This window comes from Nansenia antarctica (assembly GCF_963989245.1).
Source record: "Nansenia antarctica genome assembly, chromosome: 4".
NCBI lineage: Eukaryota > Metazoa > Chordata > Actinopteri > Argentiniformes > Microstomatidae > Nansenia > Nansenia antarctica.
Window position 1 is genome coordinate 47,042,719 of NC_137689.1, and position 24,583 is coordinate 47,067,301.

Genomic DNA, 24,583 nt, shown 5'->3' on the forward strand with positions numbered 1-24,583 from the left:
ATAGTCTATTGAGGTGCACCACTATAATGAACCCAGCCTGCTAAATGTGAACATCAGCACTCTCTGCTGGTGGAGGGTTGCTATGACACCCATGATTATGTTCTTTGTTGGAACTGTCAATACGGAATAGCAATTACTGGAGCAATAAAAATGGGTGCAAAAATAGCACTTGAGACAGCAGATGGACAACAAGTAATGAAGCAACTATAAATATTTAATTTTTTGCAAATTCATATTTTGTAACAAAAGGGCACATAAGGGCACATAAACAGAAGGCATAACATGACCGTTGACCATTATTGAAATGATAGATATACATTGAAATAGGTGGGTCCTTGGGACCTACAAATACCTGAAGAAATCCCAGTAACATGCAAAAAAGAAGTACTACACAAAGCTTATGGCTTACCGTTGCTAACGACAGTTGATGAAATGTTTAAATTACTCTAGTAATCAGATACAAAATACTTATTTTGACCTGAGTAAAGAGAGGGAATATTGCAATTGCACAATTAAGAATGCTCTTTTCGAAGTAGCCATCTGTTATTTGGTAACAGACTGCTGATCTGCAGTGTTTAACCAGCGTTTTTAAAGAAGGCGCAGCTTCCATCCAGCAAGACGACAAAGAAATCAGGTCTCTTCAAGTAGCTTCCGGAGGTTTCTCTGAATCTGGTTTGGTCAGAATAATGACACAAGTAAAGACATGTTTTACCAGAGGAAAACACCTTAAAGACAACGCCATGCAAGAGACTGGTGAGTTATTTCATGATGAAATGTAACTTTGACAATTCAAAACAAGGCGATTATAGTGGACAAACTGTGAACCAGGGGGGTATTCCTGTCACAGGCAGCTTTGTCACTGAGCTGGACAATAGCTCTCTCTTCTCTTTTAGTTAAGTTAACCCCTCCCCTCCAGGGGGGTATTCCATCAACATTGGTAAAGGAAAATCCAGTCTTATTTTTGATAGGTTTTGTGAGATTTATAAAACTCTCACCAGAGTTATCAAAAATAAGCCTGGACTTTCCTTTAGCGGCGCTGATGGAATACCCCCCAGGAGGGGAGGGGTTAACTTAACTAATAGAGAAGAGAGAGCTATTGTCCAGCTCAGTGACAAAGCTGCCTGTGACAGGTAGAGTAGCATGTTGACAAACCTTTTCTAACTTGAACAGGTTGGTAGACAGCTCCCCATAGATCTCTGCATTAAAGTCGGCCTGGGACCTGTGGTTCACAACATGTCTGAAACAAGAATGAGCAAATAAGTCTTGAATTAGCCTACAGTACACTGTCTGAATCCAGCAAATTGTAATCATTTACAGGTGAAGCCCTAACCAAAGTGTTGTAAAAAGCTAGTTTACTCATGGACTTCATACAAGAATAAGACAAAAACTATTGATTATTTGACTGACTGGAATGATCTGATCTATAAATAAAGCAAAAACACAGATTCATGACATAGCTACAATGCGACGCTACGTTTCATGAGATGGCGTGCCCGTACCCGTTTCGGCATGGCTTATCCCAGTTTTGAAAGTATCCACATGCTCTCCATCATCTGGGATTTTCATTGGCCCCCACGAAATATTCCAAAGGTTGTTTAATATCTATACGAATTAACTTGGAGAACTGCAAACATGGCACACTGCATCGCAGTTGGATTTCCGCTTCTTCATTTACGATTCTAGCATTTAGCACCCTCTGGTCTACCTGCACACTGCGGATATTAAGCAGCCTTTTGGATGGTTCGTGGGGCCGATGAAATTCTCAGATGATGGGAGATTACGTGGATGCTCCAGCAAGCCGTTACCACGGCACTCTATCTCCTGAAATGATATGGAGCGTCGCGTCGGAGCTAGACATAATATGACAATGAATGAGTCAAAAGATTTCCCGTCAGGTGATGATAGTACAGCTTTAAGCCATTATGTCATTACACACTATCTGAACCATGAGGTGATTATGACTGTCTGGTGATAGAGAGGCATGGGTTTGTTGGGCTCCAGTATCTCATACAAAGCTGTTTTTGCGTAGTAGTGTGAAACAGCTCTTACTCGTTGCGTACAAACTCCCCCATGGAACCCAACGAGTTCAGACGCTGCTCAAAAGCCATAATCTTGAAGGCCATGTAACAGGAGGACAAGACAAGAACACATACTCTGCAAAGACAACACAAACATAGTGACACATACCGTTCCCAAGACAACACCAAGGACAAAGGGCCACTCCACTTCACTTAACCCTAACCCAACATTCTCAAGAAGTGAAATTGAATACCTCCATCAGGCTACTTTGGGAGCCCTGATAATAATAATAATGATAATAATAATAATAATAATAATAATAATAACAACTTTATTTGTATAGCGCTTTTCCTGCAAACGTTTAATAATTATATAATCTTAATTTAATTATTTTGTAACTTAAATGTAATATTAAAAGGATGGGTTTTTATCATCTTAATTAAATTATTTAGTCATTTAAAGGCAATATTAAAAAGATGGGTTTTTAGTCTTGACTTGAACATATTTGCTGAGGTTGCATCCCTAATGTAAACTGGCAGTGCATTCCACAATTTGGGTGCATAAAATGAGAATGCAGCCTCACCAAATCTCTTCTTTTGTACATGTGGTACACAGAGAAAACCAGCGTCAGAAGACCTGAGAGCTCTACTGGGCTGATATGATGCCACATAATGGCAGGTTACTCACAAGAACAAATAGATGAGGAGTAGGGTGTTCAACGACACAGGATGTAGCGATTTCATTTTGTGTACATCTCCATGGTCTGGCTTGGTTGGCCCTAACACGGAAGACAAGATTAGGACAGAAACTCGAAGGACTTGATGTACTAAGCATCGGTAGTTCCATGTTTTCAGAACAGAATAACATACCCAAACTTCAATGAACATAAAATCGTAAATAACATCTTTATTTCTATTTCACGCTTTACTCTACCCATAGTAATTATTTCCCTTCCAACTCTTTGCAAAACAAGCCTCATGAAGGCAGGAGGGATAGACGGAAAATATTTCCTTTACACTGTGCCCTCAGTGTTACATAATCACTGTAGGGGTTCGTACCATTCTGGTGGGCAGCTCCGTGCTTTTGGTTTGGGGTCTGGAGGTGGACATCGGCATGGACCGCCACCTCTCCGTTCTTCACCGCGCTCAGGAACGCGTCAGGGAGGCTGGGGAACTCTGTTCAAACAAACACAGGGAGCTCTGAATAGAGCAGGCTGCGAACTGAGTCAATACCTGTTGTACATCTCTCAAACACTATCTCATCCTCTCAACATGTATTCCCTTTAGTGTCACATCTGACCTGCTCAGCCTTACGCGCAGAGTGAGCTGCTGAATGGGAAGTGAGAGTACCATCAGACACTAGTAGAACTTCCTCAGTCGATAAAACGCAACATGTTTTGCGTGTTACTGACATCTGTGTCTTTATCAACATGCAATAAATAATGCCTGTTTCAACTCTTGAAAAACTAAAACTTTTGCATAAAAAAAAAAAAAACATCTAAGTCCAAACCTGGCCACTTAACGTGTACAGCAGGGAAGCGTAGCTAAAAAGCTAAAAGCATCGGAATTCACCCTTCAATAGAAGATTGATAGATGACCCAACTCTATCCAGCCTACTTTATGGACTGTAAACAGTCATTTGGGCCCATATCCTTAGTAGAATAATACAGTATAGTCCAGCCTGAGGGAGAGGGAGAGGGACATACCAGCCATCTTCTCATAGTCTGGGGTCTGGGAACCAGAGCTGCTGCTCTCCAGCATGTCCTGCCTCCTCTGACGCACCACTCCATCCAGGTCGGAGAAGTCTGCCGAGAAATCCTGTCAGAGGAGATGAAGTAGAAGAACCTGTTACCGTCTACACACTCTGGACAACAACACATCGTGAGCTTAGAATTATACGGTTCTATCTCCGTTTAGGGTAGTTCAGAGATATTGAGCGTCAACGTTTTTACATTCCATTATGTTTTGTGAGATGCAACCTTTGTATTTCATTAATTACTAACAAAAAACAACATTTAAAAAGATAACACCACACAGGCATTAATAAACACCTAATGGATCAGATTATGTAACAAACTCAATTTTGACAAAAATGGACTGAGCCCGCCCTCAAAGCAGAGTCGGTACTGACCAGAGGAAGGGACGAGGGGCAGTCTGCTCTGAAGCTGTTCTCAGCGGAGGACGTGATAGGGCTGCTCCCCGTGTTGTCCGCCTGAAACAGTGTTTCATGAGCACGGATACCGTCAGCACAACTAAGGTCTGGCAGGGAAGGAATGCGTGGACTTGGTGTATCCGTGGATACTGTTGTATCTCTGGTTGGGATTACGCGAGGACATTAACAGTGTGTGAGGATCGTACTTACATCCAAATGAACACAGAGGGATCTCAGGAGTTTATAGGTGGTATCTCGGGAAAGGAATGACACAAATACATGCTGAAAAACATATTTGACATCATTAAGCGGACAAAGATTGACAAAATAGGAGGACAAACTTCCAAATATGCAAGTAAACGTCGCAGGTCATATGTCTTACCCGCTCGTTGGTGGTTGTAATAACAAGAGCATTTGGCACCAAAATGGCGGTTTTTGTCTTCTTAATAAAAGTGACAGAGGACACCGGGATAGCAATCTGGCAGGAAGAAGAGGAAACACGTATACTTCAATAAAAATACTAAGACAATCAAAGGGAAAACTAAATGGTGATGTAGTTATGGTGGAGAGCCAGAACTACTTGTTTTCATACCTTAGTGTCTCTGCCAAAGACTTTGGAACTGAAACAGATCCAGTTATCCGATACAAACATTCTGCCCTGATACAGCATGTCTTTCTGCAGGGCACAAGTGTAACCTGGGAACAGATATGGCTCATTTATAGCTTCAAAACCAACCGTTTTCATGCTGCAAGACTATGTTGCTTTATCTTCAAGTGAGATGAGAAAACCAAACCCCAAAAGCTGCTGTATAGCCATGGTGAACTTGAGGAAAATGGTACCCATATCAAATGTAGCCGATGTGAAATGACTTGAATTCTTCATTGACAAGTAATGTTTACTATATTCATATTAAGAACCATACGCTATGAAAACAGGTACAACAGGAACTTACTTTGTTTGAGCAACTCATCCGTGCAGACGTCTTTGAATATTTTATGGTACTGGGCATTTGTCTTGGATATCTACAAGAGCAGACAATACATTTGAATATCATTTTGACCAAACTAATTCTATAATCATCGATCTGTGGGGCTAGCTGGAAATATATACCAACCTGGGATTTCTTCCTTTCAAACTTTGTTTCATAGTCACTTGGACTTTGCATTGGGGAAAGCTGCTCAACAGCTTTGAATCTGAAAAAAAGGGACGACGTTAACAAACGTCTGAAGTAGCAAACATGACACACACAAACAATTATGCAGACTGACAACTCCCACAGAATAATCCCAACAACTAGGCCTAATTGCTTACTGCTACTGGAACACACATTTTGTTCATCTGCAACTGAACAGAAATAGTTCCTCTCCTGGGTCTGCATTCAAAATAACAACCACTTTCCCTTGGGGGAAGCCAGACACCTCACCTGCAGCATGGTTGTGTAAAGAGTCACGGTTTGTGAACACAACGCTGGGCCAATGTTATGCAGGTGTACATGACGTAACAGCCGCAGCACAATGCTGCCTGGTCCTATTACTCAATACTGTTTATTCAAACGGTGGTTAAGCCCTGTCGACTGAAAACAGGCCTCATTGAGACGTTTTACTGAAAACAGTGACCCATGAGTTGATTCGTTTGAGTATCAGAAGATTCACTTTTCGATTGTTTTGATGCCAGTGGAACATGCATGTCACCTCATAAGGGGGGGTTTCTTCCTGTTCTCTGACAGGTCCGACTCCGTTTCCACTGAAAGCTGAAGGTCCCCAGCCGACCTCCCACTTCTCCTCTGCCTTTCTTCACTTCCATTCTCAGCCTCAGACCTAGACCATAAACATGATTTGAGAATGAGTTATTGAGTAGCAGGACATTAAATGGGCAACAGTCAACAGACATGTAGTGAAGTTTATGGATTTCTATGTTTGTATATTGCAATTGTCGTGTGCATTGACAGCAACTGGGTTCGATCCCTTCCATTTCGACTTTCACAAAGAATAGTCTATAGTCTAGTGGTGGTCTAGTCTAGTGGATAGTGAGATGGACTTGTGATGGGAAGGTTGTGAGTTCAAATCCCGCCTGAAACCACACCACTACTAGTGTGCACTTGAGTAAGGCACTTAGCCCTCAGTTACTCCAGGGGGAATGTCCCTGTAATTCGTAATTGTAAATCGCTTTGGATTAAAAGCGTCTGCTAAATGGCAAAATTATTAAATTAAATTACAATTCATAGGCTGGAAAAACATTGACGCTACCGCTGACTGTTCATCATGTTGAAGTTCAGGGCATGTTGTGTATTATTACCTAAGAACAGTTTGAAAGGCTCATTGCATGCACGGATCTGACCAACTGAAAAGAGTCCATTTGGATAGCTCACTACAACTAAATCCTAGATCAGTGCGGGTCACTACCAACCTATGATGTTAGCAATGTAGCATGCAAGCTAAAGTCATTGTTAAGTTCGATTGTCAAATGTCTCTGGCGTTTATGCAACCTGGTTAAAAAGTTGAAAACAATGTAAAAGTCAGCTGTAGTTCTGGTTGCATAGATCAAGCAACGGAATGCAGACAAGTTGTAGAATCGGGTCAACTTTACAAGTGAAAAGTTATCCTTTTTTTTTTTTTTTTAAGGAAAAGAAAAAGCAACAGGGGGGCTAGCTATGCTATCCCCGGCTAGGCCCTGAGAGATATGTCGCTTTGTTTTTTTTTTAAAACTCGCATCCAAACTTACTTGGGTTGAATCCCCCCCGAGTGCTTCCTGGCCGGTCTGACGGACTTGACGACTTGTTCTGGCGTAGATAACGGACTAGTCGGAGCTCGGTCCGGTGGTTCGGTCATCAGGACCATGTCGTGAGGGACTGCCTGGGTTAGCCTCCCTCATGCATACGTCTCCTTTCCCTTCCTCCGCTGGAGAAAGTTGAACAGCAACTCCTCAGTCTACGGCTTACATTTGGGAAGATCGTCCGATAAGGCCTTGCGTTCGTCAATTCGCTATGGAAATGGGATTAGCACTCATGGAATGCCTCTTGTCCAATCAAATGACTCGGTTCCTTTATGACGTTGAACCCAGTGTGCGCTCCGGCGCTCTCAGAGCGAATTGACGAACGCAGCCAAGGCTCTCCCCATGCGGGAGGTGGAGGCAGCAGCAGGCAGGGGCTGGGCATGGAGGGGAGGGAAGCTGCTCTACCGAGTAGTAAACATCAATAACATTATTTCAATATGTTTCATAATATATCAAATGAAAATGATAATAATACCCCTATAATAACCATTGAGTTACCATCAAGTGCAGTGCTTATCTAATTCGTATTAGCATTCAACTAAAGGATTTCAATCACTCTTTGAAAAAAGGGGTTCCGAGGTTTCTTCGGCTTTAGAACCTTGTAGGATTGTTTTAGTAAAAGACTACATGGAACACAAAAGGGTTCTACGTGTTCTACAAAATCTGTCTATAGAACTTTTTAATATATAATTATTCCAGTAGAGTAGTGAGGGGCTGGGTCTGCACATCACCAGCAGAGGGCAGCAAAGTCAAGGTAATGATTCAAAGTTTCCAAAGATGTTGGTTTCTCCTTCTGGTGGACTGGCTTTCCCAAACTCTGCGGATGCTGTCGCCTTGGTAGCACACATTAGGAAATTATTATGCATTACTTTAATGTATGTTATGTATGTATCCTGTCATCATAAAATGTTCTTGTACTCAAAAGATCCCCCTTCACTGTGATTGGCAGGTTTGCAGATAGATGGACTATTTTAGTCACTGTATTGCACTGTACTTATCCTAGGTGTATCACTAAAGGCTGGTTTATAGATCATATCACACAACATAAAAGGTAAACTCATTGTACATTAAATATTCTCCTTCATCTAGGAGTCGCTGTTGCAAGCCTATGCTGCAAAAGAAAGAAAGTAAAGGAGGAAAAAGAGTCTTGTCAGAGTTCATTAAGTATCCAGGGAACAATGGCGAAGTCGGCAATGCAGGCTACAGCTAGCTGGCCTGCCATTAATCATGGCTGACAAGGAACTAGGGTTAAAGGTGGGAGAGCTGCCAGCGACTCTGTTAGTGATTATAGTGCCTTTCTCACTGAGAGAGAGAGAGAGAGAGAGAGAGAGAGAGAGAGAGAGAGAGAGAGAGAGAGAGAGAGAGAGAGAGAAGGAGAGAGGGAGGGAGGGAGAGAGAGAGGGAGAGAGGGGGAGATGGATTCAACACTGCCTGTTCAGAGTAGACCAGACACACACAGGACTGGGTAGCCTATACGCTATATCTATCACAACTTGATTTACGACCACTGCTTCTGCAACAGCCTCAACAATAACAGTTCTACAACCATTATATCAACTAAATGCATGTTCACTACTACAACATAAGTCAGCCACCTGCTCTGCCACTAAACCACCACTGTCACCACCAAATACTTCCTTTAATGTTCTTATGATGACAGACAAGTGGATAGTAAATATATATGAGGTAAAACAGGTTGCTGAAATGCAGAGCCATGATGACTCGTACGATTGCTTTCGTAAGATGACGTCTGTTTTTTGCTCTGTCGTCAATACACCTTAGTTCAGTGATGCAAGCAACGTTACCCGACTAACACAGTATTTTGGTGATATCTAGTAGCAAAATGCCAGATTGGTCCCAGGCTACACCAGCCTTCAATAAAAGCAAAGAGTTCTTTGGATGAATCAAGAGTTGCTTGACATGTCCTCTTTGCACAAACTCTGTTTGTGTCTGAAAAAGAGTGGGACCTCTTTTCCTTTCTCTGTCTGCCTGCTGAGAAACATCTCCAGTTGTACTCGGCAGACCCCTTCGGTGCCTGACAGCTTTGCCACTGCCGGGGGAAAAAAGGAAGGGAGAGAGAGAGAGAGAAAAGAGTAAAGGAAGGGAGAGAGAGAGAGAGAAAAGAGTAAAGCGGTGCCTGTGACTGGGGAGATTGAAGCGCTGTTAAGTGCTCTGCTTGAAAGCATGTCTGGCCTCATTAGCTGTCAGTTGTAACAATACTGAACTGGCAGTGAAGACAGGTTGGAGTCTCATGGTCATAAATCACTCTCCGACAGCTGCCTGACAAGCTGGGAACCAGAACACATGCAAGGGAGGCACCCTCTCCGTCTCGACACTGCACAGGCGCACCTCAGACAAACACACACACGCAAGCATGGCCTTTTTTGGGAGAAGGTTTTTTGTTACGATTACGCTATCTTGGACTTTTGTTTTAGAATGCCAATCCTAGCTTACGTGACTGAGTGTCTGATGTCTGGTGTGTGTCTGTGTGTGTGTGTGTGTGTGTGTGTGTTGTCTGTGTGTGTGTGTGTGTGTTGTCTGTGTGTGTGTGTGTGTGTGTGTGTGTGTGTGTTGTCTGTGTGTGTGTGTGTGTGTGTGTGTGTGTGTCCTCCCCTGTGTCTGTCTGGCCGTGTCCATTAGCTTGACGAGCGGTGGTGTGGATGACTAGTGTGAGGCGGCGGGGGTAGAGAGCAGGGCCTGCGGGTCATTAATCATGGCCTCTGACATGCAGAGCAGGAGGCCACCGCTCCCCTGTGCATACAGCTGCTGGGCCACACTCAATGCACAGGAGATGTGTTCCACTGCACCCCCACACTCTCAATGCCTGTGGCTCTCATCTGTCCAACTCCTTCAGTGTTTAAGTCACTCACCCTCGAATCTGACAGGCGAGTCACACACACACACACACACACACTACACCTCCATCTTCCTCCTCCATCACATGCATCTGTTTCCTCTTGCTCAGATAATGCGGTTGTGTGGTCTCAGGTTTTTCAGATTGACATGAGTACCTTTCTGTTGATCTGTACTTTACAGGCTACCGACTGATGTTCAGACATTTTTCTTAGGAGCTGTAACAGAACGGTTTGTAAAAAGTACAATAATACAATCATATAGTAAAGAAAACGTACAATAATATAGTAACAACTGTAATGGGATATCACTCTCATCTTGTGGTTATTTCAGTGTCGTTTCTGTTGACCGTTTCATCCCCTATGAGCAGTCAGAGGCCATATCTGCCCGTGTGGTTTATCCAACTCTGGAGTAACCAAACACATCTAAACGTGAGAGACAAAGACTAATGGACCATCTCATTCCTGTTCCCATCCACTGACATGACCTCACCCAGACATGCAGCTGCCTGCATAATGAAATAAACCAGGCAGGGTCTGATACACTGTAACGCTGTTGTATCATTCACAGCTAGTAAATCACACGAGTCCAAGCGTGGGACGTGTGTTGAGAGCTGACTCCTTATCAACTTTCCAACCTGATTTGGGAAACATCTGGAATTTCTGGCAAATATAGCATGCTTAGTCCTGAGGGAGTCACGAGGCCGTTCTCAAAGTGTATTATCTTCTGTCTGTGTTACCCATCCACCAGGTGATCTGAGGGCAGACATCAACCTTTTGAATTGGCAATTTGTTTCATGTTCATTGAAAATCGAGCAACACTGTAACCATACAAGACAAGGTTTCCTATATCTGACATTTGTTAAGCAGCTGTAGAACGTTTTAGTCTTTTTGTAAAGTTGTAATTAGGGGTAAAACATGTACTAAGAAGCACAGTAGTAATTATCTTGATAACTCACTGACTGTCAAGTGGAGGTCATTAATCAAAAAATAATAGCAGCCACACACAACTCACTCACTAATCAAACACCGGCTGTTGCTCATTCAAGTTCCCTTTCAACAATATCCAGCTGAGAGTATACCTAATGCTCCTTTCTCAAATAGTTTGTTTGTTCTGTGTTAATGACAGGCTTTGCAGCATGTGTTTGTTCAGTGTTGAGGATATGCAGCAGAATCATTGTATTCCCTGTCACACACACATTCCTCCCTTCTGTGGTGTAATATTATTTTTACTTCACTCTCTGGAACCACACCTTGCTTTTCTCCCCTCTCGCTACACACACACACACACACACACACACACACACACACACACACACACACACACACACACACAGTGTGTGCCACACACAAGGCCTGCCATAAATCAGTGAAAGGGATCAGGTCTGCCGGTTAGACTAAACAACAGCGTTTGAGTGGATTTGCTCTCCCTCATTAATCATCCTGACAGACTGAAAAACACATTTCCCCTTTAATGACTGTTTTTGGGTAATCATGTCTGCTTATTTCCATGCATGCCTCTCTCTCTCCATCTCCCTCCTTCTCTTTCTCACTGTGTGTGTGTGTGTGTGTGTGCGTGTGTGTGTGTGTATGTGTGTGTGTGTGTGTGTTTGAGAGAAAAAGAGAGAGAGAGAGAGAGAGAGAGAGAGAGAGAGAGAGAGAGAGAGAGTCTCTTTGACCTCCCAAGTCTGTGGTGTGGCGCCTGCTCTGGGTCATGGTGGGCAATTAGGGTGGGTTACATCCATAAAGAGACTGAATAAACCGTGAGGAATGAGAGAATGTGACTGGGAGCCTGCAGATGCGGAAGGCAGAGGATGCTGTCACCCCCGCGTGCGGCTAACCCACTAGCCCCCGCTAGCCTCCGGGCCTCGTACTGATGGCTGCCAAGGCACGTTTTTCCGTGAGCGGCCCTGCTTGTGATGCATGAGAGCTGACAACCAGGCCGGGATCCCTCAGAGCTATGGGCAGATCAAAACCAGCTGGGGCCATGCGCATTAGCGGCGAACCAATAATTGCCAATGCCCTCTCGTGCACTGCTGAACTCGCTCTGTCCGCACTGTTGCATGTCAGGTGAGGCCCCCGAGGAGCTGGAAGGGAGAGAGACAAGCCCAAAGAGAGAGAGTCAAGAAAGGTCCAACTAGTGCCCCATTTTCGAATAAAAGTGCGAGGGCAGGTTAATTTACGGTCGGACGGGGGTAATTTACCTCAGAATGCCATGATGGATCGGCCTATCATGTGCGGTTTGGTTTCTCCAAGGTTTCACGGTATGCTCTTTGAGGGCGGAGTCGGGAGGGCGGCGAACGAGAAAAGTATATTTCCAACATTTTTCCCTGTCTGTGGGTGGATGTAAGTAATGGGCTGTGTGATGGTTTAGAAACATCAATCCAATGTGTCTGACATCTGTGTGCTCTTTATATTTGGACCACTTGAAAGCCCTCTCAGAAAGATGACTGATGAAGTGATAAAGTTGGAGAGGAGAGGAGATTTGTGGGAAGCTGTTCGTGATCTCTTTTAGAGCTTCCAGAAAAAGCTCTGTAGAGGAACCATCCAGACAGATGTCCATGGACCCTGATGTTTTGTTCCGTGCCCTTCATCCAACATGGTTGGCAGGCAAATCATTCCAACGCAGCAGAACCAGCACCAGAACCGGCTCCAGAACCAACACCTTGGGTGGGCAGGGGCTGACGGGGTAGTTGGGGGCAGGAGGCTGGTGGTAATGCTAGTGGATATGGTAGTACCGGTATTAACTTTCTTAACTTTCGATCGGGTGGGCAAGACACGTGTTTGGGTGGGCCGAGCTCGTCTCTGGCCGTAGCTACTGCCAGCCTTGCTCCAACGTCTTAGGAAACAGAGACTGAAACATTGTAAAAAAACGTTCTTTCAAGACCAGGGGGGTATTTCATCAACGTCTCTAACTAAGTCAGCGCTTAATTGAAAAAGCCCGGTTACTCTTGACGTCGACTGTGGCTTAAGGCTCAAGCCGTTCCATTAACCCAATTTAGCCGTGTCTCGTCAATGCTAACTCTGACCAGGCTTGTAAAGTCTTGCTTCGGGCGCCCGCACAGAGTAAATAAGCAACCCAGAAAAGCCGATTGTCGAAAAAAGAAGGGAAAATGATCTTTGCAGCATCAGAACAAAACCCTGCTGATGGAGCTTTATCTATCTATCTATCTATCTATCTGTCTATCTGTCTATCTGTCTATCTGTCTATCAGTCTATCAGTCTATCAGTCTATCAGTCTATCAGTCTATCAGTCTATCAGTCTGTCAGTCTGTCTGTCTGTCTGTCTGTCTGTCTGTCTGTCTGTCTGTCTAGAATACCCCCCAGAGCTAATAAGATGGACCTGGTCATTGAGGAAAAGGTAGATGTTTTCTGGAGTAGGCCTCTGGAGTATCATGGACAGAGTGGGGGGGGGGGGGGGGGGGGGGGAACTATGTGTCTACTAGATGAAAGTAAAACCCAGTCCCTCCCTCTATCAGTGGTCATGAAATACTGACCGGGAAAATAAGCTGTTCAAAAGTCTCATCAGAGTAGCTACCTCCCTCGCCCTCCTGTCTCCCTCCTTCCTCCTTTCTCTTCTTCACTTCCTCCCTCCTGCTTTTCTCTCTCTCTCTTCCTCCCCCCCTTCTCTCTCTTTCTTTCTTTCTCTCTCTCTCTCTCTCTCTCTCTCTATTCTGGCTGATGGAGAGGTTGAGACTTGTCGTGTAATGAAGGAGCTGCTCTACGCTCTGTCATGGTTAATCACTGGGCCTGTCAGCTGTCCACCCAGAACCCATAGAGACCAGCCAGCAGGGCCAGAAACAGCACACACACCCCCACACCCCGACCAGGAGCAGAGGAGGACACTGTGTGTGTGTGTGTGTGTGTGTGTGTGTATGTGTGTGTGTGTGTGTGTGTGTGTGTGTGTGTGTGTGTGTGTGTGTGTGTGTCTGTGTGTGTGTCTATCTGTGTGTGTGTGTGTGTGTGTGTGTGTGTGTGTGTGTGTGTTTCTAAACATTTCGTTTTAGATACGGTTTTAGCCGAGTGTGCTCGGGGTATGAATTACATATAACACATGCTTGCCAGCAGCCAAGGGGTAAAATACACCCCGGCGTGTGAGTGCTGATATCTGCCACAAACATTAGCCAGACCAGAGATGGATGGACAGAGTGATTGATGAGGGGAGGAAGGGGAAGAAAGGAATGATGGATGGATTGGATAAATGAGTAATGGATGAGTAACAACAAAATAGAAAATGGAAACACTATTAATTTCTCCTCTGAGACAAGACGGAGAGGTTTTCTAATTCAATTGTATCTGTTGCTTCCTTCATTGACAGGTTGCCGTTATTGTTTGTTGCGTTCAGTCTCTCGGGTTGTGCAGAGCTGCCTCCCTGTCGTGCACAACAGAAGGGCTTCCCTAGGAGCCTATAGGTGGCGACACAATCTGCTCCATTCCATCTAGTCCAGACATAGACGCCTGAATGGCAACCTAGGTTTGATAACTGTAACAACAGACTAAATCAACTGAAAAAAAACGTGAAATACTGGTCTTGTACTTAAAGCAGCCAGGGGAAGAAAAAATAAGCATCCCTCACACAACCAGGAACAGAAAATACACCCCTTCATTAAATAGATGCACTTCCCTGAACCAGTAACCACACGATGACATCACCTACTTTACCTCAAGCCACTGTCAGGCCGCGGCGGTCTGGGACATCTTTACAACCTGATAGCTCTCATTTACAACAGAGGCACGGCTACTTAAGCGTGTCTGTGTCTGTTTTCTGGGCCAAACACCAAGGCTACAGAGCACTCCAGGCAACCCGACACCTCCCTCTCCACCAGCCTAAAGTATCTCCTGCCCTCCTGTCGAACCCACCACTCTGCAGGCTCACAGCTTCTCGATGAGCACAACAATGTCCCGGGAACACGGAAACAGGAGCGGCCTCTCGTGTTACTGCTGCGACAGGGGTGTTTTGACCCCTGTGGGTCCCCTGTCAGGTCCTGTGAGTGACCGGCGCGGGTCATCTATACTCCACCAAGGGGCCTCATAGTGTCACATAGCCAGGAAATGCCATATTACCACTGCCAATCACATGGGCTGTTAGGTAACCTGAGCGACTGTCAAGGCCTTATCCCGAGCATGTCTGGACTTGGACAGCCACGGTTTAGCTCTGATGCCTATCTGGGCTTTAACAGAGACATACTGAAGGGCCAAGACTCAATCAAACCCTCACTGTTGAAACACGGGCTTCTTGCACTGCAAACACACGGCCTCTTTTTAAATCAAATATCTTCGCTAAATCACATTACCTAGAATGCGCTTTCATGTGGCACAATGCAGACGTTGTTTCTCGGCAGTGTTTTTTTCTTATTGAATCCTGAGAATGAGACATGCTGTGGGGAAATGTGAGGTCCCATAGAGAGGCCTTGATTGGATAATTACACACGTGTGACCCCTCACTTGTGGTTCACTTTCAAAGCAATACGACGCTAATCTGCAGTCGTTCGATTTAATCGAATTGTCTTAAGGCACACCTTGAAAGAGGGATAACCTTACATAATTAAGAACATCAGCATGGGGCGTTAACCCGAGCAGTTAATTAGCCAAGCGCGGTTAGCGAGCGTAGAAATCAAGGTGTTGCGTTGAGATACTTATTATACGATCATACCCTATTGTCACAAGATTTCTAGTGTTACATGGTAGGGTGAACAGGTGAGTTTAAGTGGTCAGTTGGGCTGTTAATACACCTCGATCAGTCCGAAGGAGAGGTCTAGTGTGTTCCCCTGTGTCCTCATTACAGGCAGAGTCAGTTTCCACATTCATCCCAGGACATTGCTGAGAAGGCTTGTTTTATCCAGGGTCCCCCCATAACAATGGCTCCCTGAGAGCTCTGAACACACTGTGTTCTTCAGGTAAGACTGCATTTCCGGCATAGTTGAGGGTTGAGAGCTGAGCCCTTGTCGTCTGCACTCTATCCGTGTGTGTTGTCTGTCTGCGCTGTGAAACACTAGCTGTGGGTAAAGCACACCCAAAACCATCTATCACCTGGCTCTGTCTGTTGAACAATAGTGGCTGGCACAAACCCACTAACCCTACATTGCAGGGAGGCTGATATGCGTGCTTACAAAGGCGTATCTTTCTTCTTAGAATTGTGTAGTCTCTATAATAGTATAGTCATATGAATTGGACCCTGTCTTTTTTTTTGCTTTAAATGTTAGATTAAATGAACTGTATTACTGTTGAATCTGGTTTAAATCACCTTTGTGATCTCCTCCGTTTATTTGTTCACATTTTGGATGACTTGCCGGTCAAAACTATTGTTACTCCTAAACCAGGTCCACAATGACTAACTGTCAAGTCATGAAAGGAGTAGCACAGGCCGTGATGGTTGTGATGAGTCAATGGGGCTCTCCCAGCTTTACAAAGGCTTATCATCCTGAGAATCAATACAAGTTAGTTCCTGGGTTGGTCATAAGAGAGATGTACGTACAGTCAGATTTGGACCAGGGATGCAAACTGGTGATGGCCCAAAAAGGTGACAATTATTATTATTTTTGCCTGAAAACAAAGAACATTTATGAAAATTGGTGACCTATTTTGAGGTAAAAACAGCTAACACGGCTAAAAGGTGACACGTTTGCACCCCTGTGGACATAGAGACACGAGGGTACCAGTGACATGTCAGTGTACCTTCTGAGAAACAATAGCGGACATTCTGATTGAATGTATATACCGGTATGTATATATCCTTGGAACTTGGAATTTTAAGATGTACAACCCAGTGACTTAGCAGGCGCTCCTATCTTGAGCTACTTACAATAAGCATACTCCTTTGTACCTCCCTGTCCTTATCACACTGTCTTTGAATGTTCTTACTAGAATGAATGAAGCACTAACACAGGACAAGGTGTGCTGTATTGTGGTTTGAACATGGCTGAGCTGTAGCACGGGGAGCAGCTGACTCATCTAACGAACCGTGTTTTAACGAATGAGCCGACAGCGTATCAATCAGACCGAGAAATGAAGACGACAACATTTAAATATAGCCATTGTCATTTATTAAACAAAATATGACCTCCCGTTTAACCGGATAGCACTGCCATCACTGAGTTTCTGGTGTGTTTGTGTTAAACTTCCTCCTTATACTCAGGTGTTTCACCCAAATACTTTACCAAAAATATCACATCTCCTTTAACTGTTCATCTGCTGTACAAATTAAAATAATTCTGAAGCGTTGATAAAGTCCAGATAGATGTGACATGCACATTCACTCTTCAAAGAGATAGAAAAAGAAAAAGACATTTCTTCTGTCGTTGAAGCTTCAAACTGTTTTTCTGCCATGTTGGCATGCCACGAATCTTGTTCATACTGTAATAGGTGAAATGATAATTTTTAATTTTAATACAACAATGACAGTAAGAAAAAATGAAGAACAATGTATTTGGATAGTAAACTTGAAAGCGCTCAGAACAAAATAAATAAAAATTTCTCAGACTAGGAGGAAACAAAATGTTGAAAAAAACAAAACAAATCTCAAACCGTCACTGAGATAAACACATAGACTCAAGGCTGCCCAATCCGGCCACTCCCTTAGTGCATGAGCATCACTGAAGGTCACCGGCCATCCCACTCACATGGCCTCTCCCCTTACTGCACCGTCACACAGCAGCTCACCAGCAGCTATCAACTAACCCAGTTTGTGGTGCTGTAGCCCAGCATAGTAACACACCACTTGACCACTGGTCCAGTCCCGTTAAGTCCAGTCGCTCAGGAACTGTATCCAAAGCAGGCGAGTTTGCAGGCATGAAAGTGCCCCGTCTCCCATCTCTCCAGAGGACCCTGTATCGGAGCAGTGATTCTTCCTGATGTCGTCTTAGGCCGGGTGCAGAGCCTCCTGAAACAACAATCCAGGGCAGCCAGAATGTTTCTACTGAAACCAACTGAATCCGCGGTTTGGTGGCGGAGAGGGGGAGGAGGGGGGAGGGGGGCAAAATAACTAGGCGAGATGGCCCCGCCCTGCCTAGGTAATGTTAGGAGAAACACTGGGTACTGTAGGGGGGTTGCGTGTGGATCACTGGTAGCCCAGGGCAGATGCTGCGCCTAGCCTCTGGCTGTAAAGGGCATAATGGGGGTAGTAGGGCGCCGAGGCGGGGAGCGAGTGCAGGGGGATGGAGCCGTGTCCGGGAGGCAGGTGGACCTTACTGTAGGGGTGGTACCGGGCCAGACCCAGGCTGGGGGGGGCCCTGAGGGAGAAGTTAGGGAGGGAGCCGGGGCTGCTCTGGTGGGGGAGGTGGAGGTGGCAGGAGGCAGCGGAGGAGGAGACCGAGGGGTAGGCAGAGAGCAGCTTGCTGTCCATCCCTCCGGGCAGGGCCGTGTGCGTGCGGAGGTGGGCCAGGAGATCGTCCGAGTTGGCAAAGCGCTTGTCGCACGGCCCCGCGGACGACATCCAGTTGCAGGCGTGGGGCGCCGGGTCGTTCTGGAGCATGAAGCCGTAGGTGTAGAGCGGGTGTGAGAAGGAGGTGGGGGTCACGCTGGACGACAGGGTGCTGGGGTGGAGGGAGTGGAGAGGGTGAGAGGGGTACACCAGCGGGTAGCCCTGTTTCAGCGCGGCGGACGGGTCGTGGACGCAGGAGTTGCAGTTGCTGCCCCCTAGGTGGGGCGCGTTGGGGTAGCTCAGACAGTACGGGTCCCTGCAGATCCCCTGCATGAAGGAGGGGGGAGAGGCGCCGGTGAGAGGGCTGGAGCTGGGGTGTTTTCCCGGGACTCCGACCCCTCCCCCTCCGAGGGCAGACTTGGTAGGGTCCATCCCCGGCAAGAACTGGGACGGGTAGCCCGCGTAAGCCCCCACCACGGAGCCGTGGTAGCCCAAGCCAGAAGACGAGAGAGGGAAGACAGAGTGGCCCGTCTTGTAGGGGGAGATAGGGGCGATATGTCCGGGGCCCAGGGTGGGCTGGGCGGGTTGGGAGTCTCCCTTGCTCCCCTCGTGGTTGGGGCTGCTTTCAGAGCTCCCATTGCTGGAGTTGGCGCTGGCTCGGGCGTGGCTGGAGTTAGCATGTTGGGGACTGTCCAAGTTCACCTTGTTGAGGTCGGGCTCTTTTTTAAGATGGCCTCCGCCGCTGGAGCTACTGTTGGGACTGCCCTGCTCTGCTTTAGGCTCTCCTCCACCGTTCAGGGTCTGAGAGTGCGAGGCCTGGGGTCCACTAGGCGACAGGCTCTGTCTGTGTGACTGTGAGGGTTGCTGCTGCTGCGAGTGTTGCGGGGGGGTGCCGCTGCCCACTCTGGAGTTGGGGGAGATGGAGTGAGGCGGAAAAGACGGAAGGTTCGCTGAGTTACTGTTGTTGGCGTTGCCGTTACTGGGTACCCTGAAGCCTGCCTTGTCAGCGCCGCCGCCGCCGCCGCCACTGGAGCTGCTGACCCCATCCCTCCGACTGTCTCCGCCCACTTTGGAGTAGGGCTTGAAGCTGGACTTGTCCTCCCCCGAGGAGGGGCGGAGTTCCCCCAACTTCAAGCTGGAGCTGGAGGAGCGTCCTCCGCTGGAGTCTTTATCGCTGTGGCCGTTGGAGGAGCCCTGTTTGGAGGAGGGGGGAGGGTCTGGCTTGCCTATCTGAGAACAGGTTTGTGCTAGCAGGGCCAAGGGACTCTTCTTGGCATCCAGCTGCAAAAAAGAGACAAAGCTTCACATTAGTTCAGTCTTTCTTCATTGTTCACTTAGAGGCATTGGTGCAGGTGTAATCTAATGTATGTGGTCATCAATGTTCATATTTGGTAACACTTTACATTCAGTTATGACTGCATGATAGTCATAAGTAGTCAGGAAGTACAGGGACAACTGTCTCTTACACTTGTGTGATAACAAGAGAATGAAAAACAACTCAATTGTATTCCTACACGATTATACAACTACTAGCTGATATTATATCATTGTAATGTATTTATCTGAGTGTTTTCAGCTCCTTAGCTTTCTAAAGTAAGTCAAAATCATTGCAAAAGTATGACTGAAAGATAATGCTGAAAGTTGCCTTTAATAGAAAAACAGAGTAGTTACTGCATGTGTAATTTAGTCCTATATCGAGATCACCTAATTATACAATTATAAGACAGGCCATTCGAATAACAACAACATACACATAAAATAAAAACTACTAAAATAATGAACTATATAATTACAAGTATAACATTGTTATATTATATATTAACATCCATTTAAGCCTTAGGAATATTATTTCTCAATGTTTGAAATGTTGACATGCGGTGAGGAATGTTGGTAAGAAAAAAAAGAAAGAAAATGGTATGAGAAAGGGTAACTCAAACAAAAATGCAGCCACCATGAGGCGTATGAAGACATGCTATCTATTCGGATTTGTCATCTAGGGAGTTGAGGAGGGGGATTTACTTGCGTCAATTCTGCCAAGAAAATGACGCTGGCCGCATCCAAAAACAAATGCGGCTATTTAGATTTGTCGTTTTTCGGGCAGTATGGGTGAGATACCTTGCACAAAATCACATCGAAGAAAACCAAACTTGACAGTAGTCTATGCCGTGCATACAAAGAGAGTACATGGCAATTTACTCAAGAGAAACAATAGCCAACCTCAATGCTCACTGGTGCAGACGTCAAGGGCTGCAGGTACTCCGGGTGAAGCAAGTGGCTGGTGTGCGCGGACAACATCCTGAGGATCCGGATAGGGAGTCGCTTTGCTTGGCGAGTAGGATCCCAGGGACTCAGTAGAGAAACAGCGCCTGGACGGGACTTGCAGTGATCACTAGTGTCAATAGGCTCTGTGGTCCGCTGGCGTACTTCGTGCGTAATAGATCCCAAAAAAGACTCTTTCATTGGGGAGAAAGACGCAAATGTTTCGTATAGGAGGTGGTGCGTTTTACTCCCAAAAAGTCGATGTGATGTCCCTGCAAACTGTGCAGTTTATAATCCGAGTAAAAACTATATCTCTGTAATTTCCCATGCAGAATCACCGAAAAGAAAGTTACCGATAGGTGACAATATCGGCCCGTTACAAACGGGATTGAAACATCTCTTCTTAACTCATGGTCCCAATTCCAGATTTTCTTCCAGAGTTTTTTTTTTTTTTAACTGTGCCTTTGCGATACAATATAAAACACCTTCCCAACTCAGTAATAAAATCAGGTGGTCAGCAGCCAAAATAGAGACGGGTTTGGAGATTCCGCACGTACTCAGGGTTTGGAGATTCCGCACGTACTCAAGGTTTGAATCCTCCACTGTATCACTCTCTCTGTCCACCAGTGTCTCTCTCGAATGTGTGAGATCACAAGAAGACCTGCAAAGTAAGCGAGCCGCCGTCCAATAGTGGTTGACTGCATTGGTAATGAGAGGGGTTGGTGCTATTCTTTTAAAGGCGGGGTAACATTGTCCCCATCATCCTGTGTTTCACAGAAAATGAGTCCTCCGAGAGTTCCTCACATGTTGGGAATTAACATAATTTATTTTGATGCAAGAGTAATGCTACATGACATATTTGTAATTGTCATTTTCATAGTCTAATATGGTCTAAAGAGACCATCAACATGCCATATACATGACCAAAAGGGGGCACTATCCGTGATATCTTGTTAGGGTTAGGGTTAGAAAGTCCTAAATGTTATTTGCTCTACTCATTTTATTCCTCTCCTTATTTTAACTGGAAAGACATGTCACACTACAGTCCATATTCTTTTATTCTTTTATGACATTTTCACAACTGAGGAAAAAAATTGATAAAGAAGGAATTACTGTATTCATGGTTCTATAAATCTGGAATGTTAATAACTTTATTGCATTACCGCCTGGTGACTGACTCGGCAATGAGCTAATTTTGTTAACCTAATTATACAATGAATTGGTTAAAGTACTTAAAAATTACGCCTGACAAGAGCTATTAGAGGAAGCCAGAAATAGTCAGAGGCTGAGGGGCTTTGATGCTCTGAATCCTTTGCGGTCTCAATTGAGTGCGAAATTTGTCCTAATCCTTCATAACCTATGGGCAAAAGGCTGCATAATGCGTTTAAGCTGATGAATATTTGCCCTTCTGTTTCAGTGTCCTCAATCTTAGGCAGCCTCGTACAATAATGAACAGTGAGTATATGTGAACAGTATAATATTATCTGTGATGATAACAATGTAATTACATTGTTTTATTTACTGAGCTGTTACATGTAGCTTGTAGTCTGTGTTTTCTCGTTTCATCCTCTTTACACAACAGACAGAAGTCTCTGTTTAGAGGAGATATGTAACTGACCCTCCTTGACCTCGTAGTCACCCGTTACTGCAACACAAGCCCATAAGCCATCCATCAGTGTCCTCTTTGTGATAAGAGGGAGAGTGCTGGAGCAACATCACGTCAGGAAACAAGGTCAGGGTTCAAGTCACACTGAGAGAGACTGGAGCTTTGTGGAGACGGCCAGTCTTCTACTTGTGAGGTGATGAGACACAGACACAGACGAGGCAGCGAGCCGGGCCTATGAGGTGTGGAAACGTACAAGAAGCATAACGTCATTAGAGGGCCTGGGTCAAAAGAGGCCTTGGGTCAAAAGAGGCCTTGAGAAAAAGGCTTTGTTGACGCACAGAACCAGCAGAAATCCCCTGTCTTAAGGACAGATAGTCATTGAGGGTGGCCATGGCCTATCCCTGAGAACAGCCAATCAAATGTTATCTTTTCACAAATGCCTTTTGAACCCGGAGCAGTCCTAATGTCCTTTTGATCATATCAACATGGAACCGCAAACCAATGTGGACAATACATACAGTGTACATGCGGGGTGTGGGCTGTATCTCCACATAAGAAGAGCTCTTTGTTTGGGGGACACAACGTTCGGCCGTGGTCATACTCCTCTCCCTGTGTGTTTCCCAGCTGCGGTAGAGCTTTTATGCCATGTACATTGTAACCCTAAAGTACCCCTCTATGACACCAACTCACAACTCCCATAAGAAGCAGACAGCACAGGTCTGGGCTTCCTCCACCCATCAACATGTAAAAGAAGAGGAGAAAGGTGGTGGGGGAGGAGAAAGAGAAGAATGAGCCAGCGGGAGGGAGGTCTGAAGAAAAGCCAGAGAGAGAGAGAAGGAACGGAGAGAGGGGCTGTCCTGAACAATGGGGGTCCACTGCTGGACTTTTCATGAGTCGCCTTGAAGTTGGTCGTTAACAGCTGTGGCACAGCGTCAGTGAGTGATTGCTGTTTCCTGTTGTTGGTGGTTTCGGGGCAGGTTTCCTGTCGCGAGGGCGATTTATCTCCCAAGTTTCGAATCTGCAAAATAATCACAGCAACAGCGCTTAGCAACACAATGGCAGCCATTTTGAAAGACACATGGAAACAAGAGCACAGATGGATAGTTCGAGTCAGTTCCCATTACGACAGCTTAGCACAGAGAATGTTGTGTACTCTACAGGCTGGTGAAGAGTCTAGGTGGTAACTATTGAAACCTTCTCTGCTTTCAAAAGCCAAACTGGTGTTTATTGACGCTGAGAGGTTGTGTAATGAGTAATGATCTCAGCTATATAACTCTGCGATGCTTCCAACCAATGGGGCCTTTCATTTCAAAATGGGAATACATGTGAAATGTAAAGTTTTCTCCAACTCAGGTTTCCAAAACAGACATTCCTCGGAAAGTGAATTAAGATCAAAGGCACTTGTTATGTCTCCATGTTTACTTACTTATCCCCATCCGCCCACCATAGAAATGATTGACAGCAATGGTGTGCTGAAAAATAAACCACACACACACTGTACACACATTCACACACACCCTCACAGGGGATTCTTGTATGAAGTGAGGGTGAGGTCTGTTTACAAAGCAGCACGAGCAGAGACAGCTGATAACCATCCTCACAAGACCAAAATAACACCCAAAATAACACACACACACACACACACACACACCACACACACACACACACACACACACACACACACACACACACACACACACCCACACACTGACAATACGCCCAGGTACCCACACACACACTTTGCACCATCTGTGTGATTTCAATGTGCGACTATTTACATACTTAAACATTCCCTAATCTCTCACACCCTGATGTGTCAGCCAGCTCCTGTGAACACCGGCCGTATCTTCCTGCCTAACGCTTAGTACCTGTTTGTTCTATCCTCCGGTGTGTCCACCTGTCATCTCCTAATCTTAACAATCACTTATGCACTCAAATATTGAAATCTCCAGAGATTATCCACTCCACTTAAAAACACACACACACGTACATGTACAAGTACACGTACACATACACATATATGTACACACACACACACACACACACACACACTGTATCTAAAACGAAATGTTTCGAAATACACACACATACACACACACACACACACACACACACACACACACACTCACACACACACACACACACACCTAACACACACTCTTGCCATGCCACACATGCTCTTCCCCAACAACAAAAGCTACCATTGTGCCCCAGCAGGGAGGAGAAGAGGTTATCTGCTGCGGTGGGTGGGAAGATCCACAGAGATCATCATGCTGCCAGAGGACGCTAGCCCACAATCAGATCGTTCTACATTGTTCTGTGAAACTTCATCTGACATCAAAGGACTAGACTCCTCTGTAGTTGTTGTTACAGAGTATCTTCTAAAGGACAGCCACAAAACCTGAGTAGCTGGCTCTGAACATGTGATCACTTACTGCTGCATACGGTGCGGTAAGTCAGTCAGAGTGATCTATTATCTTCCGTCATATAATTACATTAGGAGGAGCAGCAGGCACAATACAGACTGTGTGTGTATACTGTACCATCCATACGGGCTTGGTTTA

At 45.4% G+C, this 24,583-nt stretch overlaps 2 protein-coding genes across 2 annotated transcripts; both read right to left on the bottom strand.

Annotated features, from left to right (window-relative positions):
* Window positions 1-254: 254 nt before the first annotated feature.
* On the bottom strand, window positions 255-7,081 carry LOC308155223 (GRAM domain-containing protein 2B-like). Its single transcript, XM_080528497.1, has 14 exons — window positions 6,893-7,081; window positions 5,863-5,988; window positions 5,286-5,364; window positions 5,124-5,193; window positions 4,763-4,866; window positions 4,553-4,648; window positions 4,381-4,452; window positions 4,150-4,230; window positions 3,725-3,836; window positions 3,078-3,194; window positions 2,707-2,797; window positions 2,050-2,154; window positions 1,153-1,237; window positions 255-669 (listed from the first exon to the last, which is right to left on the bottom strand). The coding sequence occupies exons 1-14, from the start codon at window positions 7,006-7,008 to the stop codon at window positions 631-633; spliced, it is 1,293 nt and encodes a 430-aa protein (XP_080384623.1). The 5' UTR covers window positions 7,009-7,081; the 3' UTR covers window positions 255-630.
* A 10,770-nt stretch (window positions 7,082-17,851) lies between these two features.
* LOC308155561 (zinc finger protein 703-like) lies at window positions 17,852-20,449 on the bottom strand (the record flags this gene model as incomplete). The annotated part of the gene is made up of 2 exons (XM_080528897.1): window positions 17,852-19,435; window positions 20,372-20,449. 2 exons carry the CDS (start codon window positions 20,447-20,449, stop codon window positions 17,852-17,854), a joined length of 1,662 nt encoding a protein of 553 aa, XP_080385023.1.
* Window positions 20,450-24,583: the final 4,134 nt, after the last annotated feature.

What these genes read in the sequence shown, in the direction of transcription:
- LOC308155223 (XM_080528497.1), bottom strand. Translation starts at nt 7,008, where the DNA reads ATGGTCCTGATGACCGAACCACCGGACCGAGCTCCGACTAGTCCGTTA. An exon ending in TCTTTGGCAGAGACACTAAG is followed by an intron (nt 4,649 to 4,762) that starts GTATGAAAACAA and finishes TCTTCCTGCCAG; the next exon opens with ATTGCTATCCCGGTGTCCTC. An exon ending in ACCTGTTCAAGTTAGAAAAG is followed by an intron (nt 670 to 1,152) that starts GTTTGTCAACAT and finishes TGACCAAACCAG; the next exon opens with ATTCAGAGAAACCTCCGGAA.